General features: G+C 46.2%; 1 protein-coding gene across 1 annotated transcript; it reads right to left on the bottom strand.

Moving 5' to 3' along the window:
• Positions 1 to 7733: 7733 nt before the first annotated feature.
• On the bottom strand, positions 7734 to 17557 carry RAP2C (RAP2C, member of RAS oncogene family). Its single transcript, XM_005526184.3, has 3 exons — positions 17068 to 17557; positions 15013 to 15332; positions 7734 to 10226 (listed from the first exon to the last, which is right to left on the bottom strand). Exons 1-2 carry the CDS (start codon positions 17338 to 17340, stop codon positions 15054 to 15056), a joined length of 552 nt encoding a protein of 183 aa, XP_005526241.1. The 5' UTR covers positions 17341 to 17557; the 3' UTR covers positions 7734 to 10226; positions 15013 to 15053.
• Between the last annotated feature and the right edge of the window lie 3914 nt (positions 17558 to 21471).

Below are 21471 nucleotides of genomic sequence, written 5' to 3'. Positions count from 1 at the left end.
ATGAAGGAATAAGGCTGTTTTGGGTCAGACAGGACCTCTGACCACCCTATAAATCTATCCATGGAGACAGCATGGAGCCAGCAGCAGCAAACAGGATCAAACCATGTAAACAGGAACTTTTTGGCATAGGATAAAAGGACAGCAAGAAGAGATGTGGGACAAGCAAGGTTTGCTTGGGGCATGGAGTCTGTTGCTGTCTGAGCAGATGAGGAATCTGTTCTACCTCCACCTATCTCCTTCTTCTGGAGGTGACCTGGGGGCCAGCTGGAGCAGCACACCAGGGGAGCACCAGGAGTAATTCCAGCTCCTGGCCTGAGCCAATGCCAAAGTCCAGCCTGGTATGTATGTTCTCCTTATCTGCAGGGGCAGGGGATAATGTGAAAATGGTGCAGGAAAACATACAACCCGTTAAGGGAAAGCACAGCAGGTGGGGAGGGGACTTCAAGCAGCAGCACCAGAGCACAGTGGGGCCAGCGCAGCAGCATGGTGGAGTGAGTTCTGCTCCAGGGCTCCTTATTCAGCCAGCTCAGCCCTTGATTTTAAATACTGTGGACCTTGCTACCACCATCCTTGCACCATCCTGCACCAGCTCTCCCAGGAAGGACTTTCTTCCACCAAGAGCCTCTGATCCCATATTAGGCTGGATGCACTGGCTCAGGGTCTTTTTCAGCCTCTCAAACACCTGCAGCTTGCTGGAATGGACTGAGCAGAGCAAGAAATAAGAACTTGCCTTCCTCCCAAACCCCACTCTGTCTCTCACACCAATGTTTGGGGGTTTCTCCTTTGTTCCCTGTTGGTGTTAGAGTGAGGGCAGCCCACAGGACAGGGCAGCGAGCTGAGCACTGCAGCTGCACCCTGCAGAGCCTCCTGGAATGGTGAGCCATTGTCACTGGGCAGTGAGCGAGCCAGTTCAGAGCTGCTGTCCTGGTTGGGGCTGGGGATGGGCAAGGAAATGCCCCAAACCTCCCCACTGCCCACTGAGAGAGGAGCAGGCTGCGAGAGAACAAACTCCGGCAGAGAAGGGACATAACATGCTACCCCTGCATCACTGCAGCTCTGTGCATTGCTGTCCCTTGGGCTTTCTCATGTTTATCTTCAAATTTGGTTGAAAGGAAAGGAAATGAAGATGAATAGATAAAGTCATTGAATAGAGATGTGCCAGATTTTAAACACCACAGTCCAAGAGGCAAGAACCCACCCCCAGCTGGTTGCTGAGCAGACAGAAGTGCACACTGGAAATGCCAGACAGGACTCATCCAGGTGGACTCTGGTCAGCTGTGACCTTTCATGCACTCACATTTCACCTCCTCTTCCTCAGCTGGAGCTGCAAGGAGAACATCCACGTTCCCTCCTCACCCAGCCATAACTCCTCCAGCTGCAGGGCCAGGGAGCAACCCAGCTCTTGGCTACATCACTGAGAGCAGGCTCTGGCACAGCCAAAGTCCTTCTGAACAGCTCCAGGCTCACAACAGGACATCCCAGCTGGTTAATGAACCCAAGGCATGGCACCAGCACTGCAAACAGGGACATTTCTTTCCAGAACAGGGTACCTGCCACACTCCTGCTGCCCCTCCAGGAGGAATGGCTTTGCTCTCAGCTGGGGTCCTAGCTTATACACAGCTGCTTTAAGCTTTTTATACAATATACTACATAAGTTAAAAAAAAAACAAACAAAGCCTGAAAAAAATGACTTTTTTTTTAGCTTAAAAAGAGAAGAAAGGAACTACAATCACCTGATTGATGCAGAGCCACTCCAGAAGAAGGGATCAGCTGTGTTCCAAGCTAAAGAGAAGATGAGGAGATTGCTGGAAATTGCAGGGAAGATTTAAGTTAGGTCCTAGGAAAGACACTTTAATTGTGAGGCAGAATACTGGAGCAGGCTGGAAAAACCACAGTTGATTAAGACATGCCTGTTGGGGATAGTCCAGGGACATGGTCCTTCCCTTAAACCTTTAACAGTGATCATTGTTTTATATTTACTCCACATTATATCTTGAACATATCTCAACACTTAGAGCTGACTCGCCATGTCCTGCCCTTCTAAAGACTTCTGCCCCAAAACTGTTCTATTTGTTAAATATAATAAACAATGATATTATATAACATTTTCATTAAATTCTGCTTGCCAACCATCAGCTAAATAATCTGACATCAGCGTACCAAAACTCATTACTCACAAAGTAATTTCTGGGAAAATGGAAATAAATTGCATTTTTTATTTTGTGTTTTGGTGGGGTTCACCCATCACCTTCCAACTGCAGGGTAAGACTTCTCTGAGCAGCATTTTGATATCAGAAGGTGACATTTTGCAGCAGCTTTTTCCTCATTTTCCCCAAGGCAAAAGTAGTGCATACTCTTATGCTCAAGGAATCATGGAATAAAAGAAAACTTTTTCTTGTGATTACATTTTTATTTCAGCTTCAGCAGCTAAGGTAAGTGCTCTTTTTACCTACCTGCAATAACAGAGCAGGAAATACCAAATAACCTCGATTATGCACTAAAGACTCCAAGCACAACTACAATTCCAGACACCTGAGACAAATTAACCCTAGGTGCAAAACATTCTTTGAAGTCTCGAAGCCTTGAAATATAAATTTATTCCTATTTCTGTTGTGTTTTCAGCCCGTGCCGCGCCGTGTTTGACTCCCAGGGCCGGAGCACCGCCCTGCTCTCAGCTGGACCATCCCAGGACAAGCCACTCGCTGCTTCCACGCTCCCTCTCGTGGTGTTGGTGGTGCCCCACAACAAACCCAGGAGAGGACTCGGTGTGCAGGGATGAGCAGGTCAGTCCAGCAATCACGCATTCCAGCGTGCATCAATGGGCATTGCTGATTTTTCCTCCTTTTTCAGATTTTACATGTTATGCATAAACTATTACCAGGACTGCAGAAGGCAGCTTGCTGTAAGCAAACACAAATGACAGCACAAGCTGTACAAGAAACTAAATACCACCCTGACTCTGGTGATATCCAGAGCACTTTATCTCATTTTTGATATGCCAGTTGCACTATGTTGTTGGCACAGCTTTATAAAAAGCACTCTGTGATGTTTAATTCAAACAGGTCACTTCAAAGACATGAGAAAGCAATTTATGCAGTGAGAGAAAGCCTCTGAAATGAAGCAAAGGAGCACTGATGCCTCCAAGGACTTGGGCATCACACAACACTCAGTGATTTCCAGCTGGGGAGAGGCACCTCACTGCACACCTGTGTAGCAGTGCACAGCACTGGGCTGGTACCTTTATTTTTGCTGTCCTTTGTTTTTTTCACACTGAGCAACAGGAAGGATCCTACAGCCAATGGCTTCGTCTGAGGAAGCTGCCAAGGGGAGTCTGCAATGCCAGGTGAATCCTAGTGGAAAAGATAGGGTTCTAAGGAACTATACTGCTTATTTGCATGACAGATGTGGTTTTCTTCTTGGCTGAAGACAAATAACTCTGGTTGAGTAAGTCCTGATTACACCTAGACAAAGAACCACACATGTTCTCCAGGTACCTGCAGGCCAATGGATCAGACCCATTCTACCATATGGATCTTGATCCTGAGTTTTATTAATACTTCCCTTACAGGTAGTCTCTGTACCCCTCACTCTTTTTTCCTTTTATTCTTTCTCAAAAGACCCTTATCACACTTTGGTCCTACCAGGGTGCACCAAATTCCAGGAATACAGCTCACAGCAGAGGGAAAGGCATGTCAAAGCCACTCCTCACACAAGGCAGTGGAGGACAACAGAGCAGTATCCACTGGAAGCTGGGAGCTTCCTGCTTTTGAAGTGATCAAACGTGACTCCCACTTCATGGCTCCTCTTCCAGGGCCTTCTGGTGGCAGCTACAAGACAGACATATTTCCAAACCCAGGAAACATTCCTACATTGTGACTGTCCCAAGGTCTCAGGGGTACATACACAAAACCTTTCCAGATTATTAAACTGGGCCCCAAGATGGGGCCATTTGGATGATCCTGTGCTGACAACTACTTCAGAGACAGCTGAAAGGAAAGGAATGCAGCTGGACACCCGAGCACTTCTAACCACAGCCTGACACTGGGCAGGGCCTGCAGCTAAAAATCTTTCTTCTAACCTATTAAAACATCTGCATTACTGAGATTAGACCTAGAGCATTTGGCAAGGGAGTGCTAATTCCTGGAACAGCGAATGGAAAATGATGACAGGATCAGTAATGTGACTGTGGTCACCGAGACACGGCACTGCAAGGGACTTTAGAGATCCCACATGACAGCCCAACACACAAAGGCAGGAGCCACACACGCCTCACACACTCCTTCTTCCAGCAGTGGTTATCCAATATCATCTTAGAAAATCTTTCACCACCCCACATAGCTGCAACATGCTCCAGCACTTACATTTGCTCTGTGAACAGCTTTCTCTCTTTTCCAACATAAATAAGCTTTCTGAAAATTCAGTTAAATTCTTCTTGGTTTTCCCACAGAAGCCAGACTGTCGGTGATTACACAGTCATTATTAATTTGAATTTTATATATATATAAAATTATATATTCAATATATATATTGAAATATTTAATTTTGAAGAAAAGGGGTCTAAGATCTGTCCTGATCTGGCCGTAGGATAAATCCCAAGCTGATGACTGATCATTCTATCTTGCCAGTTCCCAAAAAGACAAGTAGCCCTTCAGGAATGTCACAGAGAGCAAGCGTATTTTCTCTTTTCTGGGCTGACCAAATAACTTAAACATAATGTCAAGGTAGATCTTCTAAGCACATAAAACTGTATGAACTAGTCAGCCTAGTGGCGGGAAAAAAGAAACAATTTCTGGAAAAGCCAGAAATTTCCCAGAAAGATGATTGTTTGCTTTATTGAGCTGCAGTCATAAATCAGTTAAACCTTTTAGTAGAAATAGGAGTCTTAAGACTGAACAAGTTACATTGCAGTCTCACAAATGTATGAAATACTAATCCTTTTCATAAGTCTGAGAATTTTTCAACTTTGTTATTTAAGTTCTAGTCCACTTATTTATTTACATGCAAGAAGTCCAATTTCAAAATTATTCTACAACACTGGTCCATTTGATTCCAAGCAAGTCCAAGCCCCTCCACATTTCTAACACATCCTTCCCCATACGGCCACAGGAGGGAAGTGCTACAGTTTCCATTTTCCTTCTCAGGCAGCAATTGAGGTCACCCAGAAACTGGCAGTGTCACTGAGTCTCAAATCCCACACAAATCTAATCACTAGAAATATGCTTAGGAGGAAGTAATGCACTGCTACGAGAGCTGTCACAGCACACTCAGACCGAACCAGCAGAACACCAAGGAGCCACAAACCAAACAAACAGCAAAGCCTCCCCTAGGAGTGAGTGTTTTACAGGTTCCAACAACGTGAGAGACTCTTTCCTATGAATTATTTCAGTTATTGCTCCAGACCCTTTGGAGGGACTTAAAGAAAACAGCTTTGAAGGAGAGCACCATCGGCAAGTAAGCTGATTCCATACACTTTTTCCAGAGAGAACAGGTTTCATCCCTTACAATCCTGCCGTCAGCGCTGCCACTGCGAGCCAAGCTCAGTGCTGCCCTCAGCAGCACCAACACACCACCGCCCGTGGGACATCGCCTCTGAACCGAGCGCTCATTTACAGCTCAGAGTCCTCCTCGCAGCTCTATCGACCAGGCAGAGATAAAAGCGGCTACGGAAAGCACCCGAAATCCACATTATTTCACTTTCAGAGCGCAGAACACGGGGCCACGTCATCTCCTGACAGAGCCTGTCCGCAGCTCTGGGAGCTGCTGCTGGTGCTTCCTCCAGCCAGCGAGCAGCAGTGACTCACCCAGCCCCAGCAGCTACCCGGGCTGCTGTGTCCCTGCTCAGATACCTCACACAGGTCAGCACGCCGTGCTTTGGAACCCGTATCTCACTTTAATTAAGACTAGACACTTCCACCTAGTTTCACACTATAATTACAGCCCAGCCTCCCGGGGCAGATGCCAGCGTGCAGCTCCACACGAGGCGTGGCGGGCGGTTCACCCTGGCAGGGTCTCTGTCCCGGCTGTGGGCTTTGTGTGCTGTGGGTTGTACCCCTGCACACCCAGCCGGGCTGCAGGGCCCAGCTCTGCCCTGGGCAGGGACACAGTTACGTGTCACCCGTGCTGGCTGGGGGACTGGGGTGGGGACAGGCCTCTTGCCTGTGCTGCAGCTGGCTCCTGCTCTCTGGTGGCCCTGGGGGGACATCCCTGGCCTCTGGCTCCACGGGGGAAGCAGGACACTGGGAGATTTCTGCAGGCACCTGTATAGCAAGACCTGGTAGACCAAAGAAAAAGCTGCAGTGAAACACGACACAAACAGCTCCAAAACCAGACAGAGCAATATGACTTTGCCACACCTATTTAACAAAGGATGCTACAAAAGTCTGTGTTCACTCTGAGCACCAAGACTTTTGAATGATAATAGCCTTAAATAAGAATCTTATGTCCTTCCTTAAAATCCCCAACACAGCCTGTATTACACTGTCACCTGCAAACAAACCAGTGATGTAAGTCACCGGGGCTTAATAACTGTACCCACATCACTTCCCAACCTACAAGTGGAAATGGGAAGCAGCTTCCTTAGACAGAGTGCCATAAGGAATTGGGAGTATTATTGCTGCATTCTGACTTCTTTTAAACCACGAGAGGTCACACAGCAATGAACCCAATAGTAACACCTCAAAGCAGACCCTAAAGTGTCAGCTCCCACCCCCAGTGACACTCATAAGAACAGGGCAAGATTCACCCTCACTTCTCAGCAAGGTTAGGGAAGCAGACATTTCCAAAAATCACTTAGAAATGCACCCTGCTCTTCTCTATCATTTTTCTCTTGAGATGGAAACTACTTCTCTATTTCAGCAGAGGAAGTGTGAGCAGGAAGAAGAAACAACACAGAAATCCACTTACAAGATAAGGCCAACACTGTTTCAGCTGGAGGAGGGGTGGTGAGCAGGCTATGTGGTTTTCCCTGTTGACACACTGCTGAGGACTGAAGGTACCAAGGTACCAACTTCTTCTCAACTTGAAATCACATTTTCCATTAACACACAGCTTCAGTTACAAACACAGTACTAAAGGTCAGTGCCAAGACTGTATGTCATGAGGAAGATGCACTTTTTGTTACAGGGCCCAGATGACAATCACTGACTTGGCGAATTCAGGGCTTTTACTGAGCATTTAAGATAATTGTTATCAAATAGCTTTGGGCACTTTGGTTTTCTGGAAAAATCTTGTGCCTCTCCTGTGGCAGAGCTCCAGGAGCACTCACTCTGCCAGGGTGGTGGAAAGATGTCAGCTCTGACTGGCAGGCAGCTACAGACACTGCAAGGTGATGTCAGGACTTGCGGCCATCTTCACACACAAAGCCTGTATGAAAACAAGAACGTTAAAGACTCACACAAGACAAACACAGGTTTCCTTTGAACAAAGCTCCATCACAATGTCCTGTGAGGAGGCTGCTCTGAACCAGCCCCCAGCTCAGGGAGTGCCTGCCTTGCACAGGAAGAGGATGCACAGCCCCTGCTCCCCCTTCTCTCTCCTCAGAGCACCCAAGACTGTGAACTCTACACCCAGCTGGGGCACAGCTGCACACCCTGTTCCCCCACACCAATTCAGACGTGGTTACTGCATTCAGAGTAGCCAGAACCTCAAAAACAACCCACAAAACAAAAAAAGCAGCAGCAGCTCATCAGTTCAGCCCGCTCCAGAAGAAACTGAACACAGACTACTCACCCCGGTTTGGTAATACAGGTATCTATTTTATTAAAAAAGTTACAAACAGGTGGACTGTAGGGTTGTCTTACAAAATGACAAGAATGAATTCTACTGGAAAAAACTTTTTACAAAGCATTATAGGTAATTGTTCCATTTTTGCACTTGTTATTCCAGATTTCACCTATCACTGATAAAGATACAGTACATTAGATACAAGATGTTAGGTTACATTTTTATTTGTAGAGCCCTACTGCAGTGATTTGAACAACTCCTAAACAGATGCCATAGTAAAGACAATACATATTGCATTTATTATTAGCCTCTTATTCTAATAAGCAACTTCACATGCAAACTATTGAGGAAGCCTAAATAAACTTTTGGTCCCTTTTTCCCCCCAAAGTGTGCTGAAGAAACCATCTCTCATCTTCCCAGTCCTGTCACTCTAAGCTAGTTCAAGTTCAAAGGTTTTTTTTTCATTTGTTTGTTTTTGTGGTTTTTTTTGTTTTTTCTTTTTTTTTTTTTTTTTGCTGAGGTCGATGAAAATGAACACTGCTTTGAAAACTACCCATAGGAATGAACCACTGATCAATATCAACCAACTTTTTCCTTCTTAGACAAAGGAAAACTAGAAACTTTATGAATTACTTTCATATCCTATTACTTCCTTACAACCTACAAAAAAGATCAACAACCATCACTTAAAAAAAAAATCTACTTTGAATACAAGGTTTGGTTTAATTCTGATATTAAAGTGCAAACCTAAGTATTAGCCTCAGCCTGTTTAAAAAGTTTGTACAAACAGGAAAAAAATATTTCAAGTAACCCCACAGAAAAAGAATCAGGTGTTTCAATAACCAGGCAGAAATCCTGGTGTCCTCTTCGTTTCAGGATTCAAATTCAACACTGAATGTAGACACAGAATCTTTATTTCTGCTAATATTGTAAAGTCAGCCTGCATTATTACCAATAAAACACATTAATATTGAGATACTGTACCGGTAATCTTTTATTGTTTTAAATGCCATCATCCACAATACAATTTGTGAGTTTTCAACTGCTTAACCTCATATATCCATCACTGCTTTTACTGGAGCTTTTCTCATAGATATTTAGCTATTACAGGGAAAGAATGTACATTTCTAGAAGCATGTTCAAATGACTAAAGCTGGGCTCCTAAAAACCTAGAACTTTGGTGCAGTAGGTGAGCTGCAGTTATTAAATTTCTGCAAAAAAAATTACACATTTTAAACCACTGCTAGAAAAAGCTCTCATGTATGCAACACGTTAATAAAGATGAACAAAAAGATTTTGTCTGTTCTTTGTACATTTTCATTCTGCTCTTTATACCTGTGTTATTGTTAAAATTTTCAAGTATTCAGAGAAAATGTTGATCAGGTAAACAATAAGGAAGGCAATGGCTGTTTAAAGCACGCTTGCAGTTAGTATGACTGAAACCTGGTGCTTTTCCCCTTGTTACACCAACTTGTCTCTAATATTATACTTGTTTATTTGGGGAAAAAAAAAACCAAACTAAAAAGCAATTTGTGACAGTGCAAGAAAAACTTTAACAAATATTGCTTTAAAATATTATTCAGAAAGACAAATATTAGGAACTATAAAATGTAAAGTGATCTTATTTGCATTAGATTTACATATGCAGAGGTCTACTAGATGTCTCACTGTGCCAGGCAAAGCTGAGCTGACAGAGTAGGCATAGAGCCTGTTTTGAAGGATACATTATCCCTTTTCAAAGGCATAGAGAAGCAATTTGTAAACAAGCAAGTTTAGAAACTCAGTAGAAGGAAAAGTGTGCTGCCCTTTTCAATGCTACAATTGTCATGTTCAATTCAGAAACCCGAGACTGTGAGAAACATCAGCTGGAGACTTTATATCCCGTTCCAAGTAATCCCTACTGTCAAATCCGACTGGTTACAAACACATTGTCACAGCTGCTTTTGCCAAGAAAAGGGATACTACATCCATACAACAGAGGTGCCTTCAGTATCTTTCCATGACACTGTCACACGTAAACAAAAGGTCTCAAAGAATGACCAACTACATTGTAGGAGAAAACCTTGCAAAGAGAAATAAGCACTGTTGCGAGGTAATATACAGAAGTAACCATTTGTTTAAGGCTCAATTTATTCTCCATTAAAACTCTCTTCTTTTAAAAGGCATTGAGTAGGTAATACTGAGTTTAAGTATTTAATAAATACAAGTTCAGAATTGATTAAAGAAATCAATTAAAATATTAAAAATGAACTCTTGCATATTAGCCATTATATGAACTTAGAAAGCTATAAAAGGACTGATAGATAAAGAACAGATTTTAAAACTTATGGTAAACATGCTAAGCATTCTGATTAAGGTGTGTGGATCCTGGAGGCCACCAACCTTATGCACTTAGATGTATGGCAATGTGCTGTAATAGAGACAGGTTTACCAAGGCTCAGCTCTGCAACCTGGGCTGAAAGTTCTCCAAAGCAGCATCTGTGCAAGTTTCCTCTGAGTTTTATCTGCAATTTAAACAAAAACAACAAAAAAAAAACAAAAAAGAAAAAGAAAAACTAATGAAAGCCATATTCAATACACATCCAAAGTGAACACAGCTCCTGGAATGGCCAGTTTTCCATCCTTGAACTCCCAAGGGCTGTTTTCCACAGCAGCATTCTCAAATGCTCCACTAACTCTGGTAATACAAGAGGCAAGCAGGTAACAACCTACTGCTATTCACTTGTAACAGCTGCTGCTGCAGGATATGAAAATGCATCTAAAGATCTGAAAAAGCCAGGGAATTTAAATCCTCTTATACATATGCACCAATGTGCCTGTAATACGCAGTAACAGAGCAATGGCCTTTAGCACAAGTTCTGGGAACAGGCAGATGAGCCAACTAAGATTTGACATCTGTGTTCTCAGCAATCAGACCCTCTAAACAACTCCTACAAAGCCCCTTAGCATTCAGACAGCATCAGCAGGGACAGAGCTGCACACCACCCCCAGTCAAGCACATCAACACATCACCAATGTGACCAAAACATCATTGCATTTCAGATAACTTGCCTGTAGCTCCCAGGATTTATCTGCAGAGATCCTACAAGTCTCAAGCAAAGCTCCAAGTCTGTAGAAACCTGTCATATGTACATGCATGTACTTCACTCTAGCTTGAGTCATGGCTTTTCAGGGATTTTGAGAAGCCTTCTCAATTCTTGAAGTAATATCTCCAAATGACTCAGGACCTTATGTATCCCACTGCACCATTTCTTTTCAGCTGTTGATTTGCTCTTAGCTAACAGTTTGTCACAACAGAGTGCTCTGACATAGCCAGGGTTCTCCTTCTTGCCTAACAACTGGTCAAGCCCAAGATTCAGGAGCAGAACTCCTGCCCTGACAGGAGCCAACAGCCAGGTTTTTCTTGCTTGTTTGTACGTTTTCCAACTAGCAGCAATTCTCTCCCAGTCATCACTCCCACTCCACACACTGTTGCTGGTCCACAAGCTTTAGACAGAGAGGGTGTCTGTACTGTCAAAAGCAGTGAACCAACATTTAGCTTCTAATGGAGATAGATTAGACCTGCTTAATGGATGTTTTATCTTTGCTTAGAGCACAGAAGAAGCAAACCATTTACAGTGTAGCACCTCATCCCATCAGAGTTAGATCCACCTCAAAAACTTAATCTAAACCCAGCATTTAACAATCTGACCAGCAAAGAATTGTTGGGAATAGTAAGAAAAATGAAGTAATGGTATTTTTCTCCACAAGGATGCCCTTCAGAATCCTTGCATTGCAGGTTAGGGACCTCCCAATTCAGATTTGTCATCTCTCCATTTGTGTTTAGTTACTAAAATTAACATTACATGATACCTTATCTGGCTTCTTTTGCCTGTGATATTTTATACCACTCTCTGGTCTCTTCTGTGAGCAGGCAGGAGAGAAGGGGAAGTTAGACAATATAGTATAATAAATGTGTCTGTGTTGCACAGCCACACAGACCAGAGTACACTTTCAGTTTTTATTCCTAGAGAGGATAATTCTTCTTTCAACCTTGCTAATACCAGTTACTCATGAACACAGAGGACAGGAATCACTAATCAGAATCAGTCTTTCATCCCAATGGTAAGGTGTTACCAATCCTATTAGTATCAGTAAGACTTCAGTGCATGAGCACAGTACCAGGTACCATACTTTAAAGAAAATTCAAAATACAAAACAGTGTCATACTGAAAATTCAAGAGAAATTAAGGAGCAAGGAACACTAAGTAGGTCCTATTTCTAAATGCAAGAGCAAAACTATAGAAGACCACTGCAGAAACAGGAAAGGGGAGGTGGGAAACAGGATGTGAGAACAACACACTTTTTTAAAAGGAACTGTGGGTTATCCTGACTATGCAGTTATGTTCCATCCTTCATCTCATCCAAGGCAGCTGACTGGAACAGCAGTTAAGCAAATGCTTCTCAAAAATATCATGAAAGAACGTACACATCATAGATGACAGGCCAAGGTATCAGCACCAAAAAGAGGTTAAGTGGTATCTGTAAGTTAAAACTGACACTGGAACAGCCTCAGGCAAAGCGAGGCCCAGGAAAAAAATCCACCCCTCCCATGGGTCTCTGCACCAGAACTGCAGGAACACAAACTGTTGTATGTGGTGCTCTGTGAACTGACACACCCAAGACTCCTGGACACAGTCAGGTTACAGAAATCAGATGATGATCCCAGGACACAGCTGTAATTCAAGCCCACTTCCTACACACAGATTTTCAGACAGCTGGTTTCCTTCCTCAGTTTCAATTTACCTAGGAGGGGTCACTCCTAAAGCAGAGGTCTGACAAGCAGCAATTGTTTCCTGGATCACAGATAAGCAGGATTACAAAGCTGATTAGAGCTATCACAAGACACCATCAGCACCTCTCCTACCAGAGCACATCAGACAGAAATTATCAAGCAGCAAAGGCTTATGATAAAGTTAATGAGATCCTACTCCTACTCAATCAAAGAACAAGGACAGAGTGGGAGCCAGGAAAAGGGAAGTACCCCAAAAGTGTTAGGTTGAAATGAAATATATAGAGCATGAAACCTGTGAAAAGCCAGAGTGAGTAATAAAAGATCCAGACATGGTGAGAACTGGACTGAATAGGAAATGCATCAGGAAGGAAAGACCTGTTTGGCACAGGTGATGAGACTATACTGGGCAGAGACAGCATTCCCCAGAAGCAAGGAAGCAGTTTGCTGCTAAAGGCTTGGAGTGATTGTCTAAGCCAGGCAGAAGGAAGGAGAGGAGAGGATATCTATCACAAAAGCTTAGATCCTCTATCTCAAGAGCTCACAAAGACCTAAGAATATAGATGTTTCTTCTGAAGCAAGAACATGTTTAGGAAACCCACCAAATCTAGGCATAAGTTATCATTCAAAGGAATAGCACGTGGCCCTGCCCCTTCTTCAATTTCACCTTTAAGTTTAAATGTGCTATTTAGTGCTAAATCCAGAAGCAGATAGGTTACAAAGCCTCCTTTAGAAGCAATCAATTCCAGAACTACAAATTTCAAGGATGAAAGGCCTGATTTTGTCAGAGTTTAAGACAGTAAGCTGCACAAGAGGAACCATCAGTAGCCAGGGGATTGCCATATCCTTTGGCATGATACTTCTAGTCCACATAATCTTGTTTGTGAAGCTGCCTTAGAAATAGCTGCAACATTGTATTGCTATCCACAATTCAGGATATTACCACCACAGCACTAGAGTTAAAAAAAAAAGGTATTAAATTCTTAATTTCATTTCTTCCTAGAATTCTAGACTCTGCAGGTGTGATTAAAGTAGAATGAAAGACTGTATTTGTATTTTCCTCTGCTCCAAAACAACAAGCTCGCTCACCTTTCAACCAGCAAATCTCAAACTTACACACACCTTTTGCACAGTGACAGCAACCCTTTCTAATTTCACAGAACTGGAGATGAAAACATAATGTATTATCTCTAGCATGACAGTGCTAGGGCCATGAGCACCTAAAACTTTATATTTACAAAGCACTTGATAACAATCTCAAAGACAAGCTTTGAGACTTCACTCTCTGACCTTGCACTCAAGATTAAAGAGGATACATGGTCCAAAGCTTCCAGTAATAACCTATTTTCCCTATTGTCACTCAGACACCAAAAGCTCCTTTGAGTTAAGCAAGTTAGTAATATGGCAGTGGGAGTCTGAACCTCAAGCAGTGCAGCTGTCAGGAGGGGAAGTTCCTTCCCCTGAATTTCCACATCCTCCCTCATTTCTGGGCTTGCCCTCAGAGATCACAACGAGTTGTTTGTGAAGACAGGTCCAATAGACAACTGGAGGTCTGAGGGACCAGCTGGCTGCACACAGAGCACACCAACACTGCTCTGCAGTAACATGGATTCGAGCCAGTGGTGAAACAAGATCTGCAACAGCTACAAGGGAAACAGGACTATGGGGGGGTTCAGAATCACCAAACGGGAATGCACATCAGGGAGGAACAGACCCATTCACAGTCAGGTGAAAAAGGTGTTGAAAAAAACACACATGTGAAAGGCAGCCGTCCTGGAGGAAAAAAATAAAAATCAAAGCAACACCTGATACAGAGGAAGCTTTACAGAGGGCCCTCTGAATGCTGCACTCTCATCACACCTCTTACGAGTCACTGGGATAGTCGTGCCTTGGGAAGCCATTTTACAGCGTGTTCTCTGCTCTGGAGATCTGACATGAAAAGCGCTTCATGCACGCCCTTGACTATTACACATGGGCTTCAATCCACTTCTCACCACTCAGGGTGGTTCTCTTGCAAGAGAAACTTATTCCACTGATAAGGCAGAAGGGTACTGTCAGTTTCTGCACTACAGAACTTTATTTCTTTTAAACAAGCTCAAAGTCTTCTCAGAAAAACTACTGGGAAACTTGGCCACAATAATCCCGTTGAACCCCAAGGTAACTCCCATTACTTGAAAATAATTCATATACCAGCTACAAGAATAAATCCACTGCAACTTCATAAAGCACTTATGCAGAGTAACATAGCATCAAATACAGCACTGACAGTGAAAATAGGTGCAGATGAGATCCTTCAATTTGTGTCATTGTAAAATTACTGCAAGCAAATTCAGCGTTCCCTGACTAACCCTACCGAGGTAACACAAGAAGTCAGTTTGACTCAATCGTGTGTACAAGCTCCCATCCCTTTTGGAGGAAGGCTGCCTCCAGGTTAGACTCATTTCAGACTCCCTGTCCCTTTATCTCTTACTGAAACACCATGTTTAGGCACCTCAGTTAGTTATGACTGTTCCACCAACCTGCTCTGTATGGCCATGGTTGAGGTTTTTCTGAATTTCTCTCACTGGACGATGCAAGTTGTACAACATTGATCCTGTTTTTCAGGCAGGGAGGCATAGTTCATTTGCCTGACGATCTCAGCAAACAGTTCATCCACCATTGTTTTGCTCTTGGCTGACGTCTCCATGAAGGGACAGCCCCACTCCTGAGCCAGGGCTCTGCCTTCTGCAGATAAGACTTCCCTCTCCGACTCCAGATCCACTTTATTCCCCACTAGGATGAGAGGAACTTTCTCGTATCTCTTCACCCGGACAATCTGGTCCCTCATCGGCTTGATGTCCTGTTCAAACAATCCAGCTGGTTAGTACAAGCAAGAAACCACATGGAATTGCTACAGAACCACTACAGAAACCCATTTTAATAACCCTCATGTACAACTGAACATTAAAAAAACATCAGAAGACTTCTTAAACTCATAGTCACGCAGATATAGAATTCACAGAAAATTCACTACCTCTCACTAAGTTCCTTCTTCTTTTATATAAAAGCATGCACAATTTATAGAATTTCTGTGCATATAAAAACAGAAAGTGACTGCTGTGCCCTCAGACAGTCGGTTTGGCCAGAGAAGGACACGGTATGGCTGCGCTGAAGGCTGGTTTCAGCTTTCTGAAGAAGTTGTCTCAAGTCTAAAGACCTGTAACCCTAGCAGGGGCATGCCATTACACAACCATTTAGGAAGTTTGTGCTTAGTTTACAGCTTGAGAAATCCATCAATTTAAATAAAGCCTTCTCGGTCCTGGAATGCTCAGAATAATTCATTGTGAACACACTTAATCACATGTAAGTAACCAAATTAGATGCTGTAAAGAGATTTTATTACCTAGAGATGCACTCATTCTAGTCTGAGCCGACATGGGGAGTTTACACTTGAAAGTCTGAGTCAGCCTCCTCTGCCCCCTGAGTCTTTTAAGTTACTATCAGTACTACAAATTCTTGCATAGTTCTGAGACAAAGCAATCCCAGCGTTTGAAGTTACCACTGTGTAAAGAACTGCAGAGTGGTTTACACCTAAAGCCTTCAGAGCAAACACACTAGAGACAGACGGGAATAATTAAATATTAACAAAGTGGATTACTGTACATCCATTCCTCAAATAATGTGGGCTCACTGGAACTCAAAAATGAGTGAAAATGAGAGCAGAAGCATCCCAATGTCACTGCTGTTGTTTTCCAGAGATAAGCATGTCTTCAGCTTGCACAGGGTTGTTTCGAGCCCTCTGCTAAGATAAGGTTTAGCCTTCAGCAGAAGCAAACAGTGGGGGTGTGCAAGGTCTTGCCAAGCAGCTGGAACACACCCAGCTCAGCAGCCCAAGCCAAGCCAGGAGTTGCAAATCCCTGCGCTGTACGGAGTGCTACTGAACTCATTTATTGCCCAAAAACAAAGCCCCGTTTCTACAGGCAGCTTAGACCAGTTACTGGCTGAGACATTTCCTTTTTTTGGAGAGTTTTAATAGTAGAAATCAAATCCAGATCCACAAATTATGGTGTATAGCTAGTTCTCCTCTCCAGTACTCCACCTACGCTGTGAGAGCATCGAGCTTGTGCTGGACAGGAATATATTTTGGGGGGAGGAAGCAGAAAATAGCAGCTCACTTAACAAGTCACAACTGCAGAACAATGAGACTCTCTTCAAGAGCAACTGCAGAAACATGCCTTTTAGGAAGGAGAGGGGGTTGGAAGGGGAAGTCTCGGTTTTAATATGGAGTGATTTATTCACAAAAGGGGATTGCCGAGAGATTTCTCTTGGGGAAGTGGGAGCTAGTCATTGTTCTCCAGCACTGCGTGGGATTTAACAATGGTGGCACCCTGATAAGTACCTGCAAAGCAAGCAGTTTTCCATCAGGAAGCAGGGCTGGTAAACGCGCTTTCAAGCTGGGCATTTACACTTTTGGCCCTTCGGAGATAAAGCGCTTCTGCGCACACGTGGCTACCCCTAAAACTTCCTCCTCGGCCCGACGCCTTCCCCCGGGCAGAGCCGGCTCCATCCGAGGACGGGACACCGGGCGAGGTTACCTGGAAGGACTGCTGGTTGACCAGGCTGTAGACGAGGATGAATCCCTGCCCGTTCTTGATGTAGAGGTCGCGCATGGAGGCGAACTGCTCGGTGCCCGCCGTGTCCAGGATCTCCAGCACCGAGGGGGACGAGTCCACCTCGATCTCCTTGCGGTAGAAGTCCTCAATGGTGGGGTCGTACTTCTCGATGAAGGTCCCGGTGACGAACTGCACCGTCAGGGCGGACTTCCCCACCCCCCCGCTGCCCAGCACCACCACCTTGTACTCCCGCATCGGGCCCCGCTCGCCGCTCCCCGCCGGGCCCGGGCCTAGGGCAGGCGGCACCGCGGCCCTCGCATAGCCCCGGCCCGCCTCAGGTGAAGAGCGAGGCCCCACTGCTCCTGTGCCGTCCTGGGGGAAGCGAGACCCCCGTCAGCGCCCGGCGTGGCCCCAGCCCCGCTGCGCCCCTTCACCGCCGCACTCCCGCCATCGCCGCCTCGGCCGCGGGACCCGCCCGCCAGGGCCACCCCCACCCGGAAGGGTTTTGCTGAGGCACCGGAGGCGGCCCCGCCCCGTCACCTCCCGCTCACTTCCGGCGTGCTGCGTCACGGCCCGCCCGAACAGCGCCCGGGGGGACAGGTTTGAGTGTGGCACCGAGGCAGCCGCGCTGTGAGGGGGGACAGGTTTGAGTGTGGCACCGAGGCAGCCGCGCTGTGAGGGGGGACAGGTTTGAGTGTGGCACCGAGGCAGCCGCGCTGTGAGGGGGGACAGGTTTGAGTGTGGCACCGAGGCAGCCGCGCTGTGAGGGGGGACAGGTTTGAGTGTGGCACCGAGGCAGCCGCGCTGTGAGGGGGGACAGGTTTGAGTGTGGCACCGAGGCAGCCGCGCTGTGAGGGGGGACAGGTTTGAGTGTGGCACCGAGGCAGCCGCGCTGTGAGGGGGGACAGGTTTGAGTGTGGCACCGAGGCAGCCGCGCTGTGAGGGGGGACAGGTTTGAGTGTGGCACCGAGACGCAGCCCCTGCCCGACCCCCCCCCAGCATGGCGGCCCTAACATGGCGGTCGCGGGCGCAGCCCCTTCAAGGGCGACTCTGTGTGGGGCGCGTTGTCTCTCCACGAGTTCCTGCTCGGTACTCGGTAACTTGAACGCCTTAACAAACTCCTCTGAGCTCCCTGCCGGGAAGAGCCCCGCGGGGGAAGGGACCCGGGCTAGGACACCGGCAGGTGTCGAGAGTGGGACACTGGCACCGCGGTTCTTCATCCCTGGAAGCCCGCTGGGCTGGTGACAAAGAGGGTCACCAAGTTGATCAGAGGGATGGAGCACCTCTAGTATGAGGAAAGACTGGGAGAATTGGGATTGTTCAGCCTGGAGATGAGAAAGCTTCGGGTTTACTTTATTGCCCCTTCCAATGCCTGAAGGGAATTTACAAGAAAGGCAGAGAGGAACTGTTTACAAATACATGTAGTGACAGGAAAGGGGTAGTGGGTTCAGGCTGGAAGAGTGTAGGTTTAGATTAGACATTAGGAAGAAAATCTTTTCTTAGTCAAGGTGTTGAGGCCCTAGCACAGGCTGTGTAGAGGAGCTGTGGCTGCCCCGATCCCTGGAAGTGTCCAAGGCCATCCATGGCAAGGGGTCAAACGAGATCATCTTTGAGGTACTTTCCACTCGGTGATTCTGTGAAAGTTGTTACCTCTACCTGCAAGGTTCGTCCCGTGTCTTTACACTTCCACAGCTGCCACAAGCCTCACTGCTGGCTGCCACGCGCTTTTCCCCGCGTCAGTCGGAGCCTTTTCCCTGGAAATCCTCCCAGAAGCGGCAGGAGTTGTCCCGGCCGAGCCGGGGACGCTGGGCTGTCGGCTCGGCAGGGCTGACAGCAGGTGTCAGCACGGCTCCAGAGCCAGCGCGGCCCCGCCGCTCCCCCGCCACACAAACTCCCCCTCGGTAAGAGGAACTAACTAAAAAGAATCAACGTCTGTTTTCTTTCTAAAATAAAATCCCCCAGTCACTTCAGACCCAACTCGATGATTCCCACCCGCAGGAGAAGCTGCCCTCCAATATAACCATATTTCTTTCTGTTGCTCCCTGCGGTCTGCAGAATTTCAGCAGGCACGTGTGTGGTGCTGGATTTGTCCCTTTCCCCTCTGCATCGCCTGTTTGATTGCAAGTCCAAGGCAGACACGGCTGTCACGTTGTGTCCATCCTGGGCTTCCAGCAGCCCTAGAGAGGTGCCAGGTCAAGGCTAAAACCATCCAAAGATACTGAGGAGGTGACTCTGCTTGTGGCTGTTTTTACGAACAGCTTTATTTTATTCACTTCCTTTCCATAAAGAGACCATATCCATTATGGGAAAAGGTCAGTGAGGACTTTTATCCTCCAGAACAAATCTTAAGTTACACCAAATTTGATTCACTTTTCTTTATTACATGTAAGTAAAAAGCCCTCTCCTTCCTTTGCCGTTGCCTCCAGAATTCTGTTGTCAAGTGAATTGCTGGCAGGAGGCAGACGTGCCTGGATGGAAGATTTTCATGTGGCTGGTGAATCAGCTCGAAAATGTAAAAAGGTGAGCATTAAAACAGGCTGCCTCCTACTTTAACCCCATTAGAAATCACGAGTTGTTGCAAAGTACCTTAATGCACTCCGGGTGCTTGGGATAAAGGAAAGCCGCAGTTGCTCCCAGAGGAGCTTCCCATCTAATTTTAACCATGACACAATCAGCGACAGTGACAAATGGGGGGAGGGAGAAAAGGGGCAAGGGAGGATGAGGGTGACAATAATAAGATTACACGGTCACTTAGGTTCATTATGTGCATGTCTTTGTGCCACTGCTGGCCCATTATGTTTGTGATGGGTGGAGGAATGACTGCGGGAGAGGAAGGGGCAAAGAGCACAGTGGGAGAAAAGCCAAATATATTTTTGGGCGATTGACTTTAAGCACCAACGCCTCACTCATGGGCCGAGAGGAAGCCCAAGCAGGTGGACAGGGGATTGAGCAATTGGATTTTTTTCCCCTCCTTCAGTATTGATTTGGATTGCCAAGATTTATTTCCCAACTCACAGCACTTTATACCTGGGCATAGATGCCTACAGCTGAAAAAAAGGGCCAATCTCAAAGTGCACCAAGTTGTTCATTATCCTTAAGACGAGTCATTCCTTTCATTAAACAGTTTTTTTTGTTTGTACAGCTCTTTCACCACCTTGTGCCCTACCACATATCCCAAGCCACAAAAATAGCTGGTGATGTAAAAGGTTTTGAAACTCTGGATGGGAAGAGCTGCTTCTGCCATAAATGGCCAAACCCTGAGCCAGCCATGCAGGGCACCTCCTGCCAATTCCACCTCTGCCACTCCTTCACTATCACCATCTCCTCCAGGTGAGGTGTGGCACATCCCGGGTCAAAGGCCTGATTTAATCTCTGCTGCCACTTTCTCCACGGTTTCTGCCAAGGAGAAAGGAGCAGGGCTCAGCCCTCCGTGCTGCCCCAGGAGGGTTTGTCCTTTCTCAGCAAAACAACCTTCCCAAATGAGCATCCGGGCAGGATTCGATTGCTGCCAGAGCTGCTCTGTGCTGTTGATGGACTCAGCTGCTCTATGCTGTGCCTGCAGCCAGCAACAATAAAGCAGGCTCTTATTAAATTAACCTGCTAAGACACAGATCCTGCAGGGATGTTCAGGGAACAGACAGATGGCACAAGCAAGGGCCAGGAATAATTGCAATCCCCATCTCACCAATGTGAGAGATGAATCCTGCCTGGTGCTGTGCCCAACAGGGAGGCAGGACTAGGAGCAGTACCCTGAGAGGTGACAAAGGAGCATGGATGGAGTGAGGAGTCTGGAATATGTCCTGTGGATGCCAGGGTGGGACTCCATCACCCCCCAGTAGCCAAAGCCTCCCCATTATGTGGATGCTGTGTGGCTGCCACCACCTCTTGTGGGCTGTCCCTGCTGCCATCATTGATCAGCTCTGACTCCCTGTGTCTACCCGAGCTACAAACCAGACTCTCCTCTGCCAGGAAGCCTGCAGCAAGGCTGCTGAGCCAGGGCAGCAGGGGTAGCCCAGATTTCACCTCAGTTACCGTCTAGCTGGGGACATCATTTGCGTAAATACATGCAAAACCAGCTTAAGACCCAGTGTCATTTCTTCTTCACCTCTTCCAGAGGTTTTGCTAATCCACTTATTGTGCCTTATGGTGTTCAGCATGGAAGCTGCAGGGGAGGGACCAGCTCCTCAGGGCTCGAATGGCTACTGGAACACCAGGGGCTGCTCTCACATTGTGCTCATTCAAGGAGGTCATGTCACACCAGTCACATAACTGCAATGACAGCTTTTGATCTCAGCCCCGTCAGGGTCCAGTGAAATGTGTCTTAGGGGTCGGATGTGTCCACCTGGCCCAGACTCCTAATTCTGGGGCTGTTTCAGAACCTGCAGA

The sequence above is a fragment of the Pseudopodoces humilis genome, chromosome 15 (genome assembly GCF_049639895.1).
Source record: "Pseudopodoces humilis isolate 2021_Gansu_Grassland_sample_001 chromosome 15, ASM4963989v1, whole genome shotgun sequence".
NCBI lineage: Eukaryota > Metazoa > Chordata > Aves > Passeriformes > Paridae > Pseudopodoces > Pseudopodoces humilis.
This window is presented reverse-complemented; position numbering and strand designations above follow the sequence as displayed.

What these genes read in the sequence shown, in the direction of transcription:
- RAP2C (XM_005526184.3), bottom strand. Translation starts at nt 17,340, where the DNA reads ATGCGGGAGTACAAGGTGGTGGTGCTGGGCAGCGGGGGGGTGGGGAAG. An exon ending in TCAACCAGCAGTCCTTCCAG is followed by an intron (nt 15,333 to 17,067) that starts GTAACCTCGCCC and finishes TTGTTTGAACAG; the next exon opens with GACATCAAGCCGATGAGGGA.